Genomic DNA, 20872 nt, shown 5'->3' on the forward strand with positions numbered 1-20872 from the left:
GGGTGGGCCTGGGCCCTGGGCCTAGTATTTGGGCTGATGTAGGGTCAGTGGGAGCTGTGGAGGGCTCTGCAGTGGGGGGAGGCCCCGGGTTTTTTTTTAATATATATTTTAATTTTATTGATTATGCCATTACATTTGTTTTATTTCCCCCCCTTCATTCCCCTCCACCCTGCACTCCCCTCCCCCACCATTCCCCCCTTCAGTTCATGAACACGTGTCTCGAGTTCTTTAGATTCTATATCTCCCCTACTATTCTTACCCTCCCCCCTATCTATTTTCTATCTACTGTCTATGCTACTTATTTTCTGTACCTTCTCCCCCCTTCTTTTTCTCCCACTCCCCTGTTGCTAACCCTCCATGTCATCTTCATTTCTATGGTTCACTCCTGATCTAGCTGTCCTCTTAATTTGCTTTTATTTTAGGTGTGGTTGTTAATAACTGTGAGTTTGCTGTCCTTTTACTGTTCATCTTTTTTATCTTCTTTTTCTTAGACAAGTCCCTTTAACATTTCATATAATAAGGGCTTGGTGATGATGAACTCCTTGAATTTGATCTTATCTGAGAAGCACTTTAACTGTCCTTCCATTTTAAATGAAAGCTTTGCTGGATAGAGCAATCTTGGTTGTAGGTGTTTGGATTTCATGACTTGGAATACTTCTTTCCAGCCCCTTCTTGCCTGTAAGGTCTCTTTTGAGAAATCCGCTGACAGTCTGATGGGAACTCCTTTGTAGGTGACTGTCCCCTTATCTCTTGCTGCTTCTAGGATTCTCTCCTTCATTTTATTTTATTTTTTTAGCACACCTTTTATGACCTCTATATTTTGGGGGGAATAAAAAGAATAATTAGCATGCATTTATAAGAATCTCATAGCTGTAGACATTAGTAGGTTTTGTACATATAATACATGGTTTCCATGACACTAAACATGTATTGGTATTTTAAACATATATAAAGAAAAGGGAGAATATAATAACATAAGTATAATCTAAATAATAAGATGTTTTGTATTAATTTTTATAATTATAAAACTAATATTTTAAACAAGTTATTGTTATATGAAATGGGATATAAAATTTTTTTTGTTTTGTGCTTTCTTGTGGTCCAATTCAGTGATGATAATTAATGAACTATTCTTTCCCAGTTGAAGTATTGACATAAAGTCAATTAATACTTTCCCTAGATTTTAGTTGATTATCTTGGGTATTTCCACGAACTATTACAGCAACTGCAAATGATGGTTTTTGGCTTATTTCAAAACTTATGCCCCATATCTTTTTTTAAAAATTGAGATAATTTCTAGAGTGTCTAGTGTAAGCATCTGACAGTGAGCTTTTCTGATCGTGCTGCAAAATGCCTGAAGTTAAGCTTTTGATTGCCTAGGCATCCACTTTAGAGACATCCATTTTGAATAAACACATTGCAGTTTAAATAAACACAACTAGACAAAGAGCCAGGCTACCCCACCGCTAGTTTCCCTTTTTTAGACAATTCTTGTTTATTTAGATAACTGACCATTTGACTGCTTTCTTTTCTCTTTCCTCACTGTAATCCCCACTCTTATGTTTTATTCTCCTTCATTTTAATCTTGGCTAATGTAATGACGATGTGCCTTGGTGTGTTCCTTCTTGGGTCCAACTTTTTTTTTTTTTTTTTTAGAGAATATAACTTTTATTTTGTAAAGCACTTTTCAATTTTCCTGTCACTTTATGGTTTTTTAAAATTTATTTAGTTATTTTTCAAGTACAGTTTTTTTTGTCAATTTCTCCCATCCCAGCCCCCCCTGCCCCGTCTCCCCACCTCCCTCCCATTCCCCACCCCCCACAGTCCTCATCCCTGTGTCTTTCATACTTGTTCTTCAAAATCCCTCCCTGTTTTTCCCCTTAAATTCCCTTCCCTCTCCCCTCTGGTCGCTGCCCACTTGTTCTCTATTTTAGTGTCTTTGTTTTTATTCTATTTGCTTGTTTATTTTGTTATTTAGCTTCCTGTTAAAGGTGAGATCATATGGTATTTGTCCTTCAATGCCTGGCCTATTTCACTCAGCATAATGCTTTCCAGTTCCATCCATGTTGTTGCAAAGGGTAGTAGCTCCTTCTTTCTCTCTGCAGCATAGAATTCCATTGTGTATATGTACCATAATTTTTTGATCCATTCATTTACTGTCGGGCACCTAGGTTGCTTCCAATTCTTGGCTATTGTAAATTGTGCTGCTATGAACATTGTGGTGCATAGGTTCTTCTTTGGGACTCTCTGAGCTTCCTAGATTTCCCGGAAGTCTATTTCCTTTGCCAGATTGGGGAAGTTCTCCTTTATTATTTGTTCAAATAAGTTTTTCCACTGGTGGCTGTTCCTTTCCCCCTTCTGGTGCCCCTATAATTCGGATGTTGGAAGGTTTAAAGATGTCCTGAAGGTTCCTAAGCCTCTCCTCATTTTTTTGAATTCTTGTTTCTTCATATTTTTCTGTTTAGTCATTTTTTCCTTCCTTCTGGTCTGCTCCCTTGATTTGAGTCCCAGTTTCCTTTCCATTACTATTGGTTTCCTGTGCATTTCCATTCATTTCAATTAATTTAGCCTTCGTATGTTTCTCTAACTTGTGACTAAAATCAACCAGTTCTGTGAGCATCCTGATCACCAGTGTTTTGAACTGTGCATCTGAAAGTTTGGCTATTTCTTCATCACTTAGATTTATCAGCTCTGGGGCTCTGAGTTGTTCTTGAGCCATGTTTTGATCTGTTCGAGCCTGTTAAGTATGAGGAGCGGCACCGTAGATGTTCACCAGGGCGGGGCCACCCAGGTCGCTGGTTTGTGACGCTATATGTGGGGGCGGGGTCAGAGAGGGAGCAATGGCGGTCCTCTTTACTCGCCCCCACCCATTTATCTGAGCACAAATGTGCGACCCCACCGCCCTGCACTGGGGCCTGCTTGGTCTGCCTCAATGCAGGACTCTTCACTGGTTTATCTGCACGCAAATGCTCGACCTCAGACAGGCAGCTGTGCCGCGCCTTCCCGTAGCTACCCCGCACCTGGGATCTACGCCCTCAGCTGCTGTGCGCCGCCCAGGTTGGTGGGGAAGAGTCGTTTTGGCCCGACCAGCTCCGCAGCTGGCTTCGCCCCCTCACCGGTTTAACTGAGCATTTCGTTGTTTTCTGACTCCGTATTGTTCGATTTTCTGTGGTTTCGTTGCGTATTGTCGTTAAAACTTTGTTGTTTTTAGACTTGGTTGTGGGAGGAAGCAAAGTGTTTCCACCTAGGCCTCCATCTTGGCGAAGTCCCAGCCCCAGGGTTTTTTTGTCCCTGTGCCTCAGGTGGACCAAAAAGGGACTTCCCTGCAGTTTGCCATCACCTCCTGTCCCCCCCGCCCCCCACACTTAACACCATGCACACACAGGCCTGCAGGCATACTCAGTACCCCAAGCCCACAAACACAGGGTCCAGCAGAAGTAACACTTGCTTGAGTGTGGTTGGTGGGGTAATAATATGGGTGTAATAATTTACAGTTTTAATTTGAACATTTCACCTAAAATGTCATAGGGTATACTTGAGTCACATTGTTATGTTGCAGAATTCCATGCTTATGATTTTGTACTAAAAGATTTTGCAATAAAAGCAGGCATTATTTGTGCCAATCCCTGTGTGTACTATACACAGAACTCCCCACACCTGCACTCATGAACAGGCATGCAATACCATAAACCAATGTGACAGCATGACCTTTTCACGTACACACTCACGCCTTCCTCTGATGCTGGTAATTATGGCCTAACACATGTATACACATGACTAGGCACACATAACCACAGACACACACACACACACAAAAGACCCTCACACACAAGCATATGTAAACTTTCTTCACATTTGCACAGTGCTTCGGGCCCCATGCAGCCCCGAGGTGGAGAATGGGTTTACAGTGCAGAAGGAGATATGGTCTAAATCCATTCTGAGTGGGATTGGCATTTGGAGAGAGTTTAGGGTGTTAAGTAGCAATAACTGGGTCATCCACACTCTCTTGTCTGTTGTTTTTTGAATTAGGGCTCAATGTCTGTCTAGGATCAGGGCTCTGTCTGTGACAAGGGTCGGGGCTCAGTGTGACACCGGGATCAGGACCCAGACAGTCACTGGGGCTGGGGCTCAGGCAGCATCCTGTCCCTCCTAAAAGGGTCAAGTTTCTGGGCCAGCGCGGAGGCACCAGGCCTGAGAGGTAACCGCAGCCATCCCCCTGACTTTGGGCATTCTCCCTCCCCCACCGGGGCCTGGCCAGGCCTGGCTGGGGTGATGAGGGGTCCCTACTGGGAGCAGACCTGGTCCCAGAGATCTCCAGAGCTGCCCGACCCTAGGGTCTTGCAGCGGTTGGCAGCGGGGCCAGGCTACGTGGCAGCCCCACCGCTGCTGTGGGATGAGACACCTTGGCACAGGCTGTGTTTGCAGGGAAAACACTTTCAACCACAAGCAAACCTGTCCCTCCCCATGTCCCTTCTCTGTAGGTCCTGCACACCAGGGAGCTTTATAAAGCGCCTTCATATCTGCCTGGGGCAGAGGAGGGCTTGGCTGGGGCTGAGAGTTCACCTGTCCAGGGACTGCCTGAGGTAGGACTCAGGATGAGCTGCCATTCCTCCAGAGAAGAACCTCAACTTCTCTGTCTGTTCAGTGGGGACACTACTTTCAATCGCCTTCTGCAGAAGGGCTCATCCCTGGTCTTGCTGTGGGCCTCTGGGGAGGGGCTGCCTTAGCAGGACTCAGCCCATCTGAGCAGTGGCCCCTCATTCCTGTGCAGCTCCTTCCCTCCGAGCTGGACACAGGTCTATCTGCCCACTTGGCTGGGCAGGGGTAGGAAGGGCTGGGGGTGGGGAAGAGGCCCACTTTCTGGACATTCCTTACCTGGCGCAGGATGGGATGAGGACAGGAGCCACCCCAGGTCCTCCCCTGGCTAGGTTAGGACACCCGGACCCCAGAATGGGCTGTCGCAGTGGTCTGTAACCCTGGTATCAGGTGACACAGCCCTGGGCCTTGGGGCGGTGGGCCAGGGCTTCAGTCTCCCCGCTCGGGAGTCCCACTAGCCTCCTCTGGCTTGGGTCCTGCACCAACCCCAGTTTGCTGTGTGGTCTTAGGTGAGGCCATGTCTTCTCTGTGCCCAGGGGCCCAGACCCCTCGAGGTTCCTGACAAAGCAGGCAGGGGAAGGCAGTTCTTCCCACTGAAGAGATGCAAAGCTGAATGAAGCCTGGGCTGGGGCTGGGAGCCTGCTCAGGGCTTTCGGCCTCCAGGCTGGGCTGGGCTGGGGGAGATTCTGGACAAGTTCCCTGATGTTTGTCCCCACCCCAGCCCACAGATTTGGGGGGCAGTGACCAGGACCACCATGGCTCAGGTATGCAGGCTGGGCCTGCTGCTGGCGCTGCTCATGCCTGTGGTGGGCGCCTCTATACCAGGCACCGTGGTCAGACTCAACAAGGCAGCGCTGAGCTACGGTAAGAGTCGAGTCGCTGGGCTGCCCCGCGTGTGTCTGTGTGTGAGCATGTGCAAGTGAGTCCATGTCTGCATGTGTGGACAATCCTAAGTGTGTGTGTGCATCTATGAACTCAAAAGACCTCTGAGGACCCACTTGGATCTTATCTGTCACTGTGTCCCCTGCTCCCAAGAAGTTCCTGACACAGTGCTTGCTGCTCAACAAATATTTATTAAGTAATGCATGAGCGGGGGCATGTGCTGTGTCCAGTGTGCACGTGTGCCCGCAGGGTGGGCACATGGGCCTAAGAGGGGTGGACATGGCCAGCTTGTCTGGAAACATTGCTTGTGTGTGTCTGTGTGTGGGTTTGACAATTCATGGTGATGTGCACACACGTGTCCTTGAGTGTCAGGCAGGTGCCCGACCACTGGCATGTGTGCAAATGCCATGATGCATGGATGTGTGTATGTAAGTGTGGCTGCCCACCCTGGCTATACACGTGTGTTCATGAGGGGGGTCTCTGTGCGCATGTGTGTGGGAGAGCATCCTGGAGTTAGATCCCTGCCAGGGTCATAGGGAAGAACCACCTCTCACCGGCCCAGCCAAGGCCTTTGTCCTAGACTCTGCTCCATCCCCTGGGGAAGGTGCAGTGAGAAAAACTAGGCCCAGGGAGGGATGGAAGCTGTCCCCCCAGTTGCCCCTGGGGTGGCTTTAGGGGTCTCGAAGCTGGGGTAGGGGTGAGAAATCAGAAGTTGTTTCCCTCGAGGCCAGACCAAACTTGGGTTATAGTGCGAGGGACTCGGGTCAGAACGTAGAAGGGACTTTCCGTGGCCCAGGCCACAAAAGCAGTGCGGCAGCGGCTCAGGGAAGCAGCGGGGTGTCCTGGTGTGCACACACCTTTTGGGACCTCGTATCTGAACAGACAAGCAGGTGATGAAAAGGGTCAGTGATCCATGTTAGAGCATGCCTGGCACAAGAGACCAGGCACGGATGCCTGCAGGAAGAGACCTGAGGCTGATGCCCTGCTGGCCACCTTCTCTCCACCTGTCGCATGTGAGCCTCCTTTGTCCCAGACAGCCGTCCAGGTGTACCTGGCTGTGTTTGTTCTTGATGGAAATCCGGCTGGAGGCCCGGGCCCCACATGCCTCTTTCCAAAGCCAAGTTGGCTGGCTGGCTTCTTATCAGTGTCCTCTAATCTCTGCCCTGTGCGGGGAGTGCTGTAGATGAAGTCCAGGGGCCTGGGTGTGAGTCTCAGCTCAGCCACAGATGGTCAGGCTGGGAAGAGGGGCATCGGGAACATAGAGACCACTGCCTCTATGCTTGGGTCTGGGGAAACTGAGGCCCAGAGGGGCCCAGGGCCCACAGTGAGTCTGAGCAGAGCCTGGGCCTTTCGATTCCTCATGTGATGCTCTCGCAGCACCATCCCCTCTATTAATCCCACTCACATTTAGTCAGCACCTTCCCTGGCCCAGCAGCACAGATGTGTGAGGAAGTCCAGGGCCTTGGGAACTGGGTGCCTCGGCCCAGATCGGACTTCTCCTCGCCAGGTGTCCTCACCTCCGGATAACCTGGGCATCGTACAGCACCTACGGCATTGAGCTGTGAGGAGCAGGGCCTGGCACAAAGGGGGCATCATAGAATGATTGCCATTACTATCCTGAAAACGAATAGCAATAGGGAGAGCGAACGTCAATTGTGCACTGAGTGGTTACAAGGACCCTCTGTAATGGGTAGCATTATAATCACTGCGAATTTATAGGTGGGGAAACTGAGGCACAGAGCAGCCACACAGATAGTAGCAGAGCTGGGGCTGCACCCAGAATCTGAGGGACTCTGGAGTCCTCAGTACACAACTCCCAGGCCTCCCCACTCCTGTTTGATTAGGGGTCCCCTTCTGCTTGGGGACTTGAGGGGGCCCCAGAGGAGATGGGCTTCCCACCAGAGTCTTGGAAAAGGGCAAAGGATGTTATTGTTTCTGAGGAGCAGCGTAGACAAGTAGGGATTAGAGAGACAGAGAGAGGAAAGGCATGGCTTGCAGCCCCGATGTGAGAAGTGTACCAAGGAGGGCTTGGCCCCCATGTGCCCGGTGACAAGCCTGCCCCTTCCAGTCTCTGCGGCCTCTCCGCTCAGGATGGGGGACAGATGCTAGGTGATGTGTCTCCTTTGGTGGCTCCTGAGAGCAGCCTAACCTTGCCCTGTCTGGCCCTGCAGTGTCCAAAGTCGGGAAAGCCCCTCTCCAGCAGGCCCTGTGGGTCACTGTGCCGTACTTCCTGGAACAGAGTGGAGAGGGGCTGCAGCCCACCAGGTGAGTGCTCCCGTCACCAGGTGAGTATTCCCACCGGCAGGTGCGTGCTCTCACCCCCTGGGAAAAACACTCCAGCCCACCAGGTGGGCACCCTGGTCTGTGGCAGAATGCCTCCTCCAACAGCTGGATGGGGCCCCTGCCACCAGGTTGGATACCCCCTCCCATTTGGCGAGTGGTCACAAGAGGACTAGGAGATGTGACCAAGGTGGAGACATGGGGACTGGTGCCTCTGAATTGGTAGAATTCTGCCCCCAGGGGCCAAGACTGTGGCTTCTGGGTCCCCAGGGCTGGCAGGACTCTTGGCCACTTCCTCCAAAAGCTAGACGCTGGATCTAGGGCGCAAGCATGAGCCCGATTTCCCTCCACACCCCTCGTGATGCACAGAAACTCAGGCAGAGCCAGGCAGGGGTGTCTCAGACTCAGCCGTCCCCAGGGCCTGGGCCAGCTGACCCCATCCCCGTGGGGCGCAGACTCACCATTGCAGGTGCCTGGATTCCCCAGAGAACTCACAGAATCTGTCAAGGTTTGAGTGATGACAACTAAGTATAAACCTGTAAAACCTGGGTGGGCATGAGCCCCAGCTGGTCACAGTGGAGAGCTGGGAATGACAGCAACCCCTGCAGCCGAGGGTTCCTGAGTGACCTGTGGCCTGGCCACAGGTGGGTGGCACGCGAGTGTCCTCGTTTGTAGGTGTGGGGACACACCCAGGATGGTTGACCGTCAAGGGAAAAGAAACGGGTTCTAGGTCAGCCTTCGTCCTAAGGAAAGTCACGGAAGGATGTCACCCAAGTGCTAACAGTGAGCTTTTGAAGGTGGAGTTTTGATGTGACTTAAAATTTATGCCATTTGTAGTGTCTGAATCAAACCCCCTATCCCTACTGTGCAGGGGAAAAAATGACTTTCATTTTGGGGGAAAAAAAAAAGCAAAGATAGGTCAGTTGGAAAGTCTTAGCAATCTGAACAACTTTGAAGGGAGTGAGTCTCCCATTGCTGGAGGGCTACAAACCAAAGCTGTTTACTAGAATGGTATAGAGGGGATTTCTGCCTTCTGTGCCTCTCAAAGTTTTTCTTTTCCTAAACTCCCAGATTTCCAGGCCTCAGTCAGACACTAAAATCCCTCCAAGGCCTGGAAAACCATCTCACCCAATTCCTGTCCAGGGCTAGGGTGCTCTCTGCATCTTTCCCCTACATGGCGGTTGTCTATATAGGGCTTTCATGCCCTCGTGATAGAGAACTCACTGCCTCTTCCTCGTCCCACATTTCCAACCATCAGACAGTTGTTGTTCTTTATTTATAATGTGGCCAGTGTGGCTGTGGCCTGGGGCACCTACCCGAGCTGATTCCGCAGTTTAATGGGAGCTCCCTCGTCACCTCCTTTCCTACCTGGCAGGGTCCAGATTCTGGACGTCCAGGTGCCTCGCCTTCACCTGAACTTCATCGACGGTTTTGGGATACGTTTGTTGGCAGCAGCCAACTTCACTGTCAAGGTCTTTCGGTGAGTGAATCTCCTGATTGCAGGGGGTGGGGCAGGACAATTTTCAGAGGTGATTAGAGTCATTTCACTTCCCCAGCTCTCAGTTTTCTCCTCTGCCGATGCGATGAATTTCTGCAGCAAGACTGTGAGGGTCACAGCAAATGGATTCATTGCTGTAATCAAAATTACGTCCCTCTTTTCACAGCCCAAGGCACATAGGAGGTGCTCAATAAACACAGCTATTATAATTATTTCTGTGCACCAGCCACTGTATATTCATTTAGTTTTCAAACTGTGAGCTGGACCTTCAGAGGGATCTCTCATTTTAACCCTGGGCACTTCATTTCACTGGTGCTTACTGCAGGCCCAGCTCCAAGCAGGGTGTTATCACGTGACTACCGTATGGAAAGCTCAGCACAGCCCCGTGAGGGCGGCACCACCAGTCTTATGCCCACTTTACAGAAGAGGAAACTGAGGCTTAGCGTGGAGAGTGACTGGCCCAGAGCCTTGCTTGCAATGAGAGGGCATGGGGAGCTGGGGTCCATACCCATTGTTGTAATATCCATGACCTTGAGTGGAGTTTGGGGGTCATCTCATGCTGAGTGGGGGTCCTGTCTGTGTTCACTGGGGGCACAGACTTGGGCTGGGGGTTTGTGGGACCTCGCACTGGTCCACACGGGCCTCGCTGGGTGGTGCTGCTGGGGCTCAGGCCTGGCATCTCCATAGAGTCCCCGAGCCCCTGGAGTTGATCCTGCCCGTGGTACTGCTGGCCGATGCCCACGTGGCCCAGGCCTCCATCGGGACCCCTGTGGTCAGCATCTCCGCCTGCTTGTTACTCTTCAACAAAGCCATCGTGTTTGATGACACTCACAGGTAGGTGCCTGGGCTGTGGTCATTTCTTGAACTTCTTACTCAAGCCTTAGTCTAGTCGCTGCAATGGGCTTAGAGGCCCCTAGTATCACATCTGTTTTATGGCCGAGTACACTGAGGCTCAGAGAGGGGGAGGGACTCGCCTGAGGTCGCACAGTGAGTATGCAGCCTAGGCCGTGTCCCCTCTACCGCCCAGCCCCACACCATACAACAGTGCACGGAAACACTGTCATGCATTTTTTAAAGGATTCAGGACTGATGCCTCTGTTAGGGATTTCAGAGGGCTGCCCCTCCCTGCAGAGATGGGGCATCCGAGGCTCCGGGTGGAGCTGGCACATGCCAAGCTCTCACTGTGTCAGGTGGCCCTTCCGTGTCCTCATCCAGAGCTAACAGCAGCTCCGCCTCCAGAGCACCTGCTGTGTGCTGGGTCGGATTCAGGTCCTTCCTGAACAGGGAGGGTGTACGTATTTCCCCCATTTCACAGGGGAACAAACAGAGGCCCAGAGCAGTTAAGTGACTTGCTTAAGCCCACACAGCTGGCAAGTGGTGGCGTTCAAACCCCCGCAGCCTGACTAACCCACTGCTTGGGAATCCTCTGCCTGATGTCTACGCCTTCCCACAGGGGGCTGGGGGCTCCCGGGGAGGCGCTCGAGCCTTCTGGACCGGACTTTTCCCCAGAGAAGAGCTGGGTACAAATGCATTCGGGCTGGTGTCCCACGATCACCGTGTGGAACTCATAGCCCCTCATGGTGCTCATGGGGGGGGGGCTGCTCACAGATGAAAGCCCCAATGTCCATAGCAGTAAAACCACAGATGCTGTTCTCCTGCCCCCCCTGAAGGCAAGCCAGTGAGCTCGGGCTGCAGCCTGGACCAGCACTGTAGCAAGGTTCCTAGGCATCCACTGAGACGCACCAACCTAGACCCATCTCTCACTGTTTAGAGAGGAAACTGAGGTCCAGGGCCAGGAAGGGACTTACAAAGGGTGTCACGGAGAACTGGGGCCCAAGCAGGAAGCAGCCCCGCCTCACTGGGCTCAGAGTGGACACGGAGCCAGCTGTTCACGGACATGGTGCAGCCCAGCTTTTGCAACGCCCTCTCTGTCTCCCGCAAGCCTGGCCTCATTTTCATGTCTCAGCCTCTTCCAAAACCTGAGATCAGTGACCTCTTCTCTGAGGCTCAGTTTCCTCATCTGTGGGGACGATGCCAGCACGGTGTCCAGCCCACGTAGGGTGTGGAATGGGAACCACTGGCCCCTGACTGAGGGGAGAGATTCTCTTCCTGACTGTGGCTTTGCCAAAAGAGACAGGCCTGGAGGCGCTGACCCCGGACTCAGGAGCCCTTTCCGTGTCCCCCCCGCAGCACGCCCCCCGCACTGCTCGTCCTGGTGCAGCAACACGTCAGAGCCGTCCTGCGCAACAAGGTAAAGGGCGGCCCACCGGACCTCCCAAGCAGGAGGGCGCCGCTTTCCTCGCAGGCGTGGTGAAGGCAGGGGGACGGCAGGCATGGGGAGATGGGGATGGTTATGACATTTTTATTTTTATTTCTTTTAGAAGAAGGCCCTTCGTGGGGGCTCCTTCACTTTTCCCACAAGAGCGGGGAAAGGGCTGTGGCAATGAGCCAGGGCAGTGATGGGGAGACCCAGAGAAGGGCAGGTTTGGGGCTGACAGGGGAGGGAGGCTTAGTCTCAGGCTAGCCCCAATTTCGTGCCGGAGGGTGGGATGGAGACAGTGCTTTCAGGGACCACACGGCTGTGAAAAGAAGACAAAATGGGACTGGACAAGGTCATGGCCCCTGGAGCCAGATGTGGCCTGGGTTTGAATCCTGGCTCCCCTTCTTCCCAGCTCTGAGCCTTGGACAAATCACCTAACCAATTCCTGCCCATCCGTCCCACCCGACTCCACAGCTGCAGTGCAGAGAGATGGGCTGGTTGTGGGCTTGAGCGCATTAACATCTCGAGGAGGTTAGGACAGTTTGGGCGGTGTGAGTGACACTATTACTGTGAGTGTTTTAGCTCTTGTCACTCGCTGTCTCTGGTTGACTCGGTGAGAGCTGGTGCCCCAGGTGCAAGGGGCCCCCTGCTGATGGGGGGCCATTTCTCCAACTCTGCCTCTTCCTACCCTGCCTCCTTTAAGGGGCAGTAATAGAGACCAAACCAACCCACTGCATGCCATCCCCCCATCTTGCAGATGAGAAAACTGAGGTTCGAGCGTTGAAGGTAGCACAGCCTGACCCGGGCCTCTCTTCAGCCTCCTGGCCTTGCCTGGCCCGGTCTCACCAGCTCTGGCCTGGACCAGGCAGTGACCACTTGGCCTTGCAGTCTCTCTTCTGCCCCACCCTCTATTACAGTGACCCCACCTTAATACACTTCTGTAGCCCCACTGTGCCCTGGAGAACACTAGTCCCCTGGGCCTCACTTGCTGACCTCTGCCCGCCTCCACTGTGGGCGGCACCCTTCTGCCAGCTGGCCCTCTGCTGCGCAGGCTCCTGCCTCTGTTGCCCAGGCCTCGCTGTGGCCACCTCTGCGGTGTCCCACAGTCCTGCTCTTTCCTCGGTGCTCACGGTCCCCACCTTCGCCTCCGACTCCCCAGTGCCCAGAGGAGGTGCCCGAAGATGCCCACTGGTGGTGGAGAAGGAGGGTGTTCCAAGTCTTGGTGTCCAGTTTGGGGGAGGCTTCCGTACAGGGACCCAAGACCCTCCCAGACCCTCCCCCTGCAGCCCTAAGCGCTGCTCTAACCCAGGCTGCTTCGTCTTGTCGCAGGTGTGTCTGAGCATCTCCAACCTCGTGCAGGGCCTCAATGTCCACCTGGGAACTTTAATTGGTATGTCTGGGCAGTCTAGGGGGTGGGGGAGGGGAGCTCTGAGACCTTCCGAGAGCCCTAAGACCCTTCAAGATGCCCTCTTTGGATCAGCTTTGGCCTCCGGGAGGTCCACTGTAAGATGACTGCACAGCTATTGGTGGAATCTGGGGATCTTCCAATTCTAGAACGTCTGAGTGTCTGGAGCACATCTGCGGGCGTGTGCGAGGGTGCGTGCCATTGCCTCCTGCCCTGCCTGGAGATTCGGAGACCCCCCTCCCCTGGTTTTGCCCCCGCATCTCCCACATGCTTCACCAGACTCTCCGCCCCACTCCCCTTTCAGGGCTCAGGTGCTTATATTCCACGTCCTCCTGGACACCTCCCTGCGGGTCCCACAGGCTCCTCCCACTCAGTGTGTCCTCCACAGAACTCAAGGTCTTCTGCCTCCCAGTGCCCCTGGCCCTGGTTGCCTCCTCAGGGGCCACCACCATCCCGGGTCACAGCTCCCTCTTCTTTCCACCTTCCTTCGGGCTTGTCCCACCTCTGGTTTCTCCAGGGGCTCTCATTATCCAGCGGGTACTGGGAATATACTAGCAGAAGGCCCTGTCTTAGGCTAATCGCCCCAGAAACAGATCCTAGGATGAGGATTTTAGTGTAAAGGGCTCCGGTGGGGGTGGGTGGCTTCAGGGGGCCCTGGTTGAGGAGGGGAGCAGTGAGAGAGATGTGTTCATGAGCAGGTACTGCTGTGGACGCCTGAGGCTCACTGCCTGCCCCCCAGGGAAGCCCTTGGACACCAAGTAGAACACACAGGACATCCTCCCAAGGGGCGGGGGCTGGGCATATATCCGCCCACTCCCATCAGCCATTGGTCACCTCCCCACCGCCCCGCATACCTTCCACCACTGCTCCTGTCTGATTTTTTTGAAAAATTCGACTGGACTGAATGGACACACAGACACCCCTCGGCTATCCAGAGGCTTTGGGGGAGGAGCTAAGAGCTGTGCTTCCCCGACAGTGGGGCTGAGTCTTCACCCGCCAGCCCACCCAGCCTGTCTATGCACAGGGATGTGGTTCCCACGAGTGCCTCGCCCTTTTCTGTCAGAATATTCTGAGCCTTGGGGGAACTTCTGCAGGGAGCGGACTCTCAGCTGCGCCTCCCCAGAAGGCACTGCTGTGCACCTGAACTGAATGGCCCAGGGGTCTGGGCCTTTTGAGTTTCTGTAGGAGGCAGTGTGATTAGGGGGGGAGAGGGAGGGGGGCTTCAGAGCCAGCTGGACCAAGTGGACAATCCTGAGCACCACTGAAGTCACCAAAGTTTGCGCGCGTGTGTAAAATGGGCTCCTAACCTTACAGGACTGTGGTGAGGATTGAATGAGACAGTGTAAGTCCGTGAAATGTCTGGGCCGTGGTAAATGGGGACTCCCTGCTTCCTCTGCGGCTCCTCATTGTCCTTAGCATCTTTCTCTGGCTCCATGCCAAGGGTGACCCTTCCCCTTCCTTCTAATTAGGGGTCTTTGGTCTTTCACTGATTGGGAAAGCAGAAGGCAAAACTGTGAGAATTGTGTCTCCACTAAGAGTCAACAGGCCGTAAGGGGTTGCATCCTGGGTGTGCGCACTTTGCAACTTAAGTCTGCTTACTCAGGGGCCTTCTCCTACCTCTTTCGGTCCTTGGTCCCGGGCTGACTAACTGAGGCAGTCAGAACATTGAGTGTTCTGGGTAGGCAAGGCACTGGTAGATGAAGCTAAGGCTGCCCTCTTTTCTCCTTCATTCTGGTTTCATTGAGGCCTCAAACCTGTGGGTCCTGAGTCCCAGATTCGCTACTTCATGATCAATGCGCCCAACATCACTAAGAACTACATTTCCTTGGATATCAATGTAAGTGGGTCCTTGTCATTCCAGAGCTGGAGGCTGGTTGCCTCTAGAGTCCTCATGTTCTGTGAGATGCCTCAAAGAGCAGGGTAGTTGAGGGGAGATGGGCTGGAACAGCATTCCAGGCACGAGGCTTGGACGTGTGGCATCTCGGGTGGGTGGCCCTTAGCGCCCAAGTTCTGTGATGGAGCCATCTCCCTACTGATGTCTGCTGCTTGTTTCCTCTCTGCCTGCCCTCACAGGCTGTTCTCTTCCTTCTGGGCAAGCCCATCCTCCTGCCCGTGAATGACAACCCCTTTACGCTGCCGGAGCAGGTGGGCACTAGAGGTGCCATGGTGACCGTGGGCCTCTCCCAGGGCGTGTTTGACTCTGCCCTCCTGCTGCTGCAGAAGGCTGGTACCCTCAACCTGGACATCACAGGGGAGCTGGTGAGGGTCAGACCTGCTGCCCGGGGCATGTGGGGCAGGCATGTCCTGTGGCCCAGCCTGGGGAGACCCCCAGAAGCCAAACCATGGGCGGGTGGGGCGGCTGGAGCTTTAGGGTCACAGGGGGGATGTTGGAAGGGTTAAATGGGGGTTGCTGGGAGGCAGGACTCGGTCTAGCTGGGGAGCCGCCGCCCTAAAAGCTGTCATGGCATGCGGGACCAATTTCAGAATTCCAAGGACAACCTGCTGAACACCTCCATGCTGGGACAGGTCATCCCCGAGGTTGGTGACATTACTGGTCATTCAGAGACTAAGACCTGGGATTGGGGTGGGGGGCTCTCTGCTGGCTCATATCTAACCCAAGTGGGGTTTAGCATCTCCCCTTACATCGGCCCCGCACCCTCTTAGGCCGGGACCCTCCTGCCCAGCCATCACACTGTTCTCTCCCCCACAGAGAAGTAAGCCAAGCACTGTCCTCTGCTCGTAGTGTTCCTTCTATGTCCTTCCCCTTGTCCATCTTCAAGACCAAGCTCAGGACTTCCTCCCGGGAGGACCAACCCCCTAGTCTGGCTTCAGGAGGCTCCTTGACCTACCACGGCCCCTGAGCTACCCTCCCTCCTGGCACACACCACACAGGCTACGCCTGTCCTCATGCCTATTTCCCATCAGACAGGCGTCCCCAAGGCCAGGGGTCTAGGGCGGTCCCGCCTCTGTGGACTCATCACGTACCAGATAGCTTGATCGGCATCAGAGGAATGAGGAATGGAGAGCCCACCCAGCTTTTGCCCCCCTGTGGCCTCTTCCCTCTCTCCCTCTCTGCTTCCCCAGGTGGCCAGCCAGTTCCCTGAGCCCATGCCCGTGGTGCTCAAGGTGCGGCTAGGCGGCACACCTACGGTCACAATCCACACCGACAACGCCACAGTGCAGCTGAGTCCTTTCATCGAGGTCCTGGCTGTGGCCTCCAACTCGGCTTTCCACTCCCTTTTCTCCTTCAACGTGGTGAGTGAGGTGGGCGGGGCGGGGCTGGCCAGGAGGGTGTGGACCCCCAGGGAGGCCTCACTTCCTGCCCCAGGCTCCTCATTTGCTCCGCTCTGTCCACACTGGTCTCCTCGTTATTCCTTCGATGTTCCAGGATATTTCTGCCTCAGGACCTTTGCACACATCATACCCTGTGCCTAGGACACTCTTCCCCTGGCTCTTGGCATGGCTGGCTTTTCAGGTCTCAGCTTAAATGTCGTGGCCTTCCTTAGGGCAGCCTCCCAGGACCACTCTGAGGAAGATGGTCCCTGTCAGCCAGCTCTCTCCACGTTCTCCACGCCACCACTCTGCCTTCATGGCACCCACTACTCTCTGAAAGAATGCTATCTGGTTACTTTAGTTATTGTTCACCACCCCCATTGGCGACCTGTGCCCCACAAGTACCTGAATGAGCGGGGCATGGGTGGGAGTCAGGCGTGACTGGCGGCCAGCTGTAAGGCTTCACACGGCCCTGTGCCCTTTCACTCAACCAGACGGTGAATCTTAGCCTCCAGCTCTTTGTGTCCAAGGTGAAGCTTCAGGGGACCGTGTCTGTTTTGGGGTAAGTGAGTTCTCAGTGTGGTCCTCTGCGCAATGAGCTCGAAAGCACCCATCACAGAGCTTTGGGTGCAGCAGCCGTGGCAGGAGGGTGGTGGGTGTTGCCCCCTGCTGCCAGCCCTCCTGCTTCCCTTTCAGGGGGATCCAGCTCACCGTGGCCTCTTCCAATGTGGGTTCCATTGAGGTAAGTGTGGGGCTGGGGTCTCCAGAGACCCCTCACTGGGTGGGGCAGGCCATGAGCCCGGGGAAGGGGGGTGTGCGTGTGTGTGCTTGTGCATGCACACGCCTGTATATGCTGCCACAACCAGGCTCCCTGGTGGTCAGGCACCTGGGGTGCCTGGGACAGTGGTCAGTTGGTGGCCCATCCATCAACAATCAGCCTTTCCCATGATGCCTCTCTGCTGGTCAGCCATTCAGTCAGCCTTGGCTCTTTGAGGGGGGCGGTCAATCAGTTGGTCTGCCTGTCACTCTGGCTGGTTGTCAACAACCTGTCAGCCCAAGGATCACTGACACCATTGATAAATTGGACAAGCCAGTGTCAGATGGTGTCAGCCGCTCCTTCAATCAGGTGACACGGCTGGGCCTCCATGCTTCCCTTCATCCTCTGGTCTGCAAGTCAGTATGCCCCAGCAGTCTTTCTATTGGTCAGTCCAGCTTTCAGGCAGTGCCAGTAGGACAGCCAGCCTCCTGTTGGTCACACAGTGAGTGAGTGTCAGTCAGCCAGGTGCTCGCCTCTCAGCCCTTCCACAGGCGGGTGGTTCCTGGGTACCTTATACTCAGAAGGCTGACCTGACCCTGCGGGTAGCCGGTCTCTGCTTGAAGCTGGGACAAGAGTGACCTGCCCTCTTCCCTCCCCCGTTCCTGCGCTGTCCGTGTTTCTGTCTGTGTGTTCACGTGTGGCCTGCTTGTCTGTCTCGCCCGACCCTTTGCTGGGCGGGCCTCATCCCCGTGGCTCTGTGGCTGTAGACGTATAAAGTGCACACGCTCATAGACACCGTGTTCAGGAAGCCCCTGCTGGACCACCTCAATGGTAAGCCCTGCCCTCCCCCCAGTCTGGCCCTTTGGCCCCCTCCTGCTCACACCTGCTCCAGGCTCTGTCCCGGCCCCTCTCCCATCTCCAAGGTTCAGAGGGTAAGAGGGTGGCCTCAGGAGCCCAGCCTCCTATGTGGGCCTCTTGGCTTGGCTGTTCAGCAGCTGTGTGATCTTAGCTAAGTTCCTTTCCCTTTCTAAGCCTCCACATTCCCTTCTGCAAAGTGGGTGTAATAATAATGGCTCCCACCTCTTGCGTATCTGTGGAACTCAGTGTCGCAATGCGCATGAGGACTTCAGCACACAGCGGGCTCCAGACGATGCTCCATCACTGCCTTCCAGCTGAACTTGGTTTCTCTTTCCCTGCCTGCAGCGCTCTTGGGCATAGGGATTGCCCTTCCCAACGTGGTCAACCTAAATTATGTCACCCCTGAGGTCTTTGTCCAAGAGGTGAGAGCCTGTGGGTATGACTCCTCAACCCTTGGAGGGAAGCTGGGCTCCACGGTGTGGGTGTCACCTCTTCCTCCCTCCCTGCTAGTGCACACAGTGGGACCTTGAGGTCAGCCGGTCCTGGGGGTGCTCCCTGCCAAGGCCACGCCACCAGATGGGAAATCCGGGATGTGAAGAGACACTGGAGGGAGGGTTTCACTAGCACTTTAGTACTCATCAAATGTCACACCAGGCCACAGCCAGGGGCCTTCAATTGTCGCTTGATTCTGTGCCCTGGATGATCACAGCCCCTTGGTGTCTGGGGCAGAATGACAAAGGGGCCCCTCTGCATACAAACCTCTGCAGGCTGGATGGGAGAAGGGGCTTCCCGACCCTTCTAAAATTACTTTCCCGGATCAGAAATTGTGGGCCCAGAGTGACACTGATCACACAGCTGCCCTGGGTGAGACCCCACAGCTGCTTTCTGTTTTACCCTGGACATAAGAGGATAATATTCTTTCGAATTTACTCAACAACGAGACACGATAGGGCGGCAATCTTAGCCGATGTCCCTCAAGTCCAACGTCTGGGTGTTATGGACCCCTCTCCCTGAGTGAGAACCACTGATATATTTCCAGGGAGCATGTCCTTGTTGCTTAAGAACTATGTTCCCAAGGCACTTGGGTGATGCACCCCCCAAGAAGGAACAATAGGCACACGGAGCAGCCAGGGCTGTTACTGGGAATTTCCCCACGACTCCTCCGAACAGGCATGGGTAGTGGCGGACCCACAGATCCCGCCAGCAGGGTCTGGAGTCCAAGGTCCCTACACCGGGGCTGGTTAATAGGACTTTCTGCCAGGATGGAACTCTGCACTGTCCAGGACAGTAGCCACTGTCAGCCACTGGGCACATGTGGCTATTGGGCACTTGAAATGGGGCCAGTGCAACCGAGGAGCTGAATTTTTAATTTTATTTAGTTTTAATGTTATTAGCCACAGGTGCCGAATGGCTACCATATCGGATGGTACAAGAGCTCCACATGGGACTTGGTCTGGCTTCCTGTCTGCTGGGTTCCCCATCACTTGCCACAGGGCTCGGCTCGCACAGTAAAGCTGTGCTAAATGACTGAATGATGAGCAGGCCCCCCGGGTGTTTCTGCGGTGCACTGTAGAGAGGAGAAGACATACAGGGAGTGCCTGGCTCTGCTGGGGAGACGTGGACTTGGAGGGGACACTCGGTGGTCTGGACTCCCAGCCATAAAACTGAGATGGTGCTGACCATGTGTGGACGCGTTTTGTGCAGGCCCCGTGCTGAGAGCCCTGCCTGCGTGGTCTCACTGCATTCTCGTGGTAACATTTTTGAGGTGGGCCCAGAGAGGCAAAGGACTGTCCTCAAGACACAGAGCAAGAGTGACAGGGCATGAACTCAGAGCCAGGCTGATGGGATGACAGAGAGTCCTACGGGTCCTCGTGTGGCCTCTGACTTGGCCCATGGCTTTCTTTGCCTTTCAGGGTTACGTGGTGTTATCCAGTGGACTCTCCTACCAGCACTGAGGCGGGATGACTGGGAAGGCTAAGAGTGGGCCAGCTCCCTGCTTTGGGGGCCCCTCTCATCTCAAGCCTCTTGGAAAACTGAGGCAAAGCCACACGTAGCCATCTCCAACAAGCTATATGGCCCAGGCGGGCTGTTTAATCTTTGCTGCGTGCCTGGATTCCTCTCCTTCACACCCCCCGTCCTGTCCCTTCTCCTTTAACCCTCCCCTCTTCCATCATCTATCCCCTCCTCCCTCCAACACCCCTCACTGTGGGGAGCGCATTGCCCCTCCAGGCTGTGCAGACCTGTGCCCTCCTGTATTAAATATCTTCTCTTGAGCTGCAACTTCCAGCCAAACCCAGCAAACTCTTTGATGACCGTTTCCTATGTGCAGTTCCTGGGCCCCGTCTGTCCCTGGAGCCACCAAAACTGCCCAGGAGAGGAAGAAGACGGGACCCCACCTCTATTGTCCTCCTTGACCTCCTCGCCCAGGGGAGCTCATGTTTTGAAAGAGGACCGTGGGGAATAACCCAGACGACCTGGAATCACGACCACCATAGTGGCCCTTTAGGCACTGTGCCCCACCTGGCGGCATGCCCCACGCCTTCTTCCCCCTCCAGCATCGCATCTCACCTTGTTGCTAGGATCCCATAAGAGCCCTATGAATCAGACAGGCAGGATGTGATGTCCCATTTCACAGATTCAGGGACCGAGGGATCCAGTGAGGAGAGAAACGCAGCCAGAGTCTTAGAGCGGGATGGTGGCCGATCCCCAGGACTGTGACTATGCTAGAATCCAGGCATGAGACATCCGCTTTCCTCTTCCATTCACCAGCACCTCCGCCTGGGTTTTGTCCTTGAGTCATGAACCCCAGGTGTCAGGGAGTTCCCTGCCTTCTCACAAGCTTCTCCATCCCTGGTTTACTTGTGAGCAACATTTTTGTTCGAAGGAGGCAAGATCCTCCTCCTGAGCTGACAGCCTCACTGAACATGTCTAAGTTCCTTTCCCTCCAAAAGCTCTTCTACCGCAGCGGGTCACACATGACAAGATGGCCCTAGGGAAGGAAGACCGAGGGACGCAATCACGAGCGACCTGTGCCCCCACCCCCGAAAGCTGATCTTTTAGCTA

The 20872-nt window shown here is 54.2% G+C and overlaps 1 protein-coding gene across 1 annotated transcript; it reads left to right on the forward strand.

The window, feature by feature from the left end:
* The first annotated feature begins 5351 nt into the window (after positions 1-5351).
* Positions 5352-19856, forward strand: BPIFB2 (BPI fold containing family B member 2). Its single transcript, XM_037143292.2, has 15 exons — positions 5352-5460; positions 7650-7743; positions 9134-9238; positions 9944-10090; positions 11447-11507; positions 12846-12906; positions 14667-14758; positions 14995-15180; positions 15406-15459; positions 16006-16176; positions 16689-16756; positions 16891-16936; positions 17719-17782; positions 18155-18231; positions 19723-19856. Exons 1-15 carry the CDS (start codon positions 5352-5354, stop codon positions 19762-19764), a joined length of 1377 nt encoding a protein of 458 aa, XP_036999187.2. The 3' UTR covers positions 19765-19856.
* Positions 19857-20872: the final 1016 nt, after the last annotated feature.

This window comes from Artibeus jamaicensis, unplaced genomic scaffold (assembly GCF_021234435.1).
Source record: "Artibeus jamaicensis isolate MK-2021 breed Jamaican fruit bat unplaced genomic scaffold, CSHL_Jam_final contig_685, whole genome shotgun sequence".
NCBI lineage: Eukaryota > Metazoa > Chordata > Mammalia > Chiroptera > Phyllostomidae > Artibeus > Artibeus jamaicensis.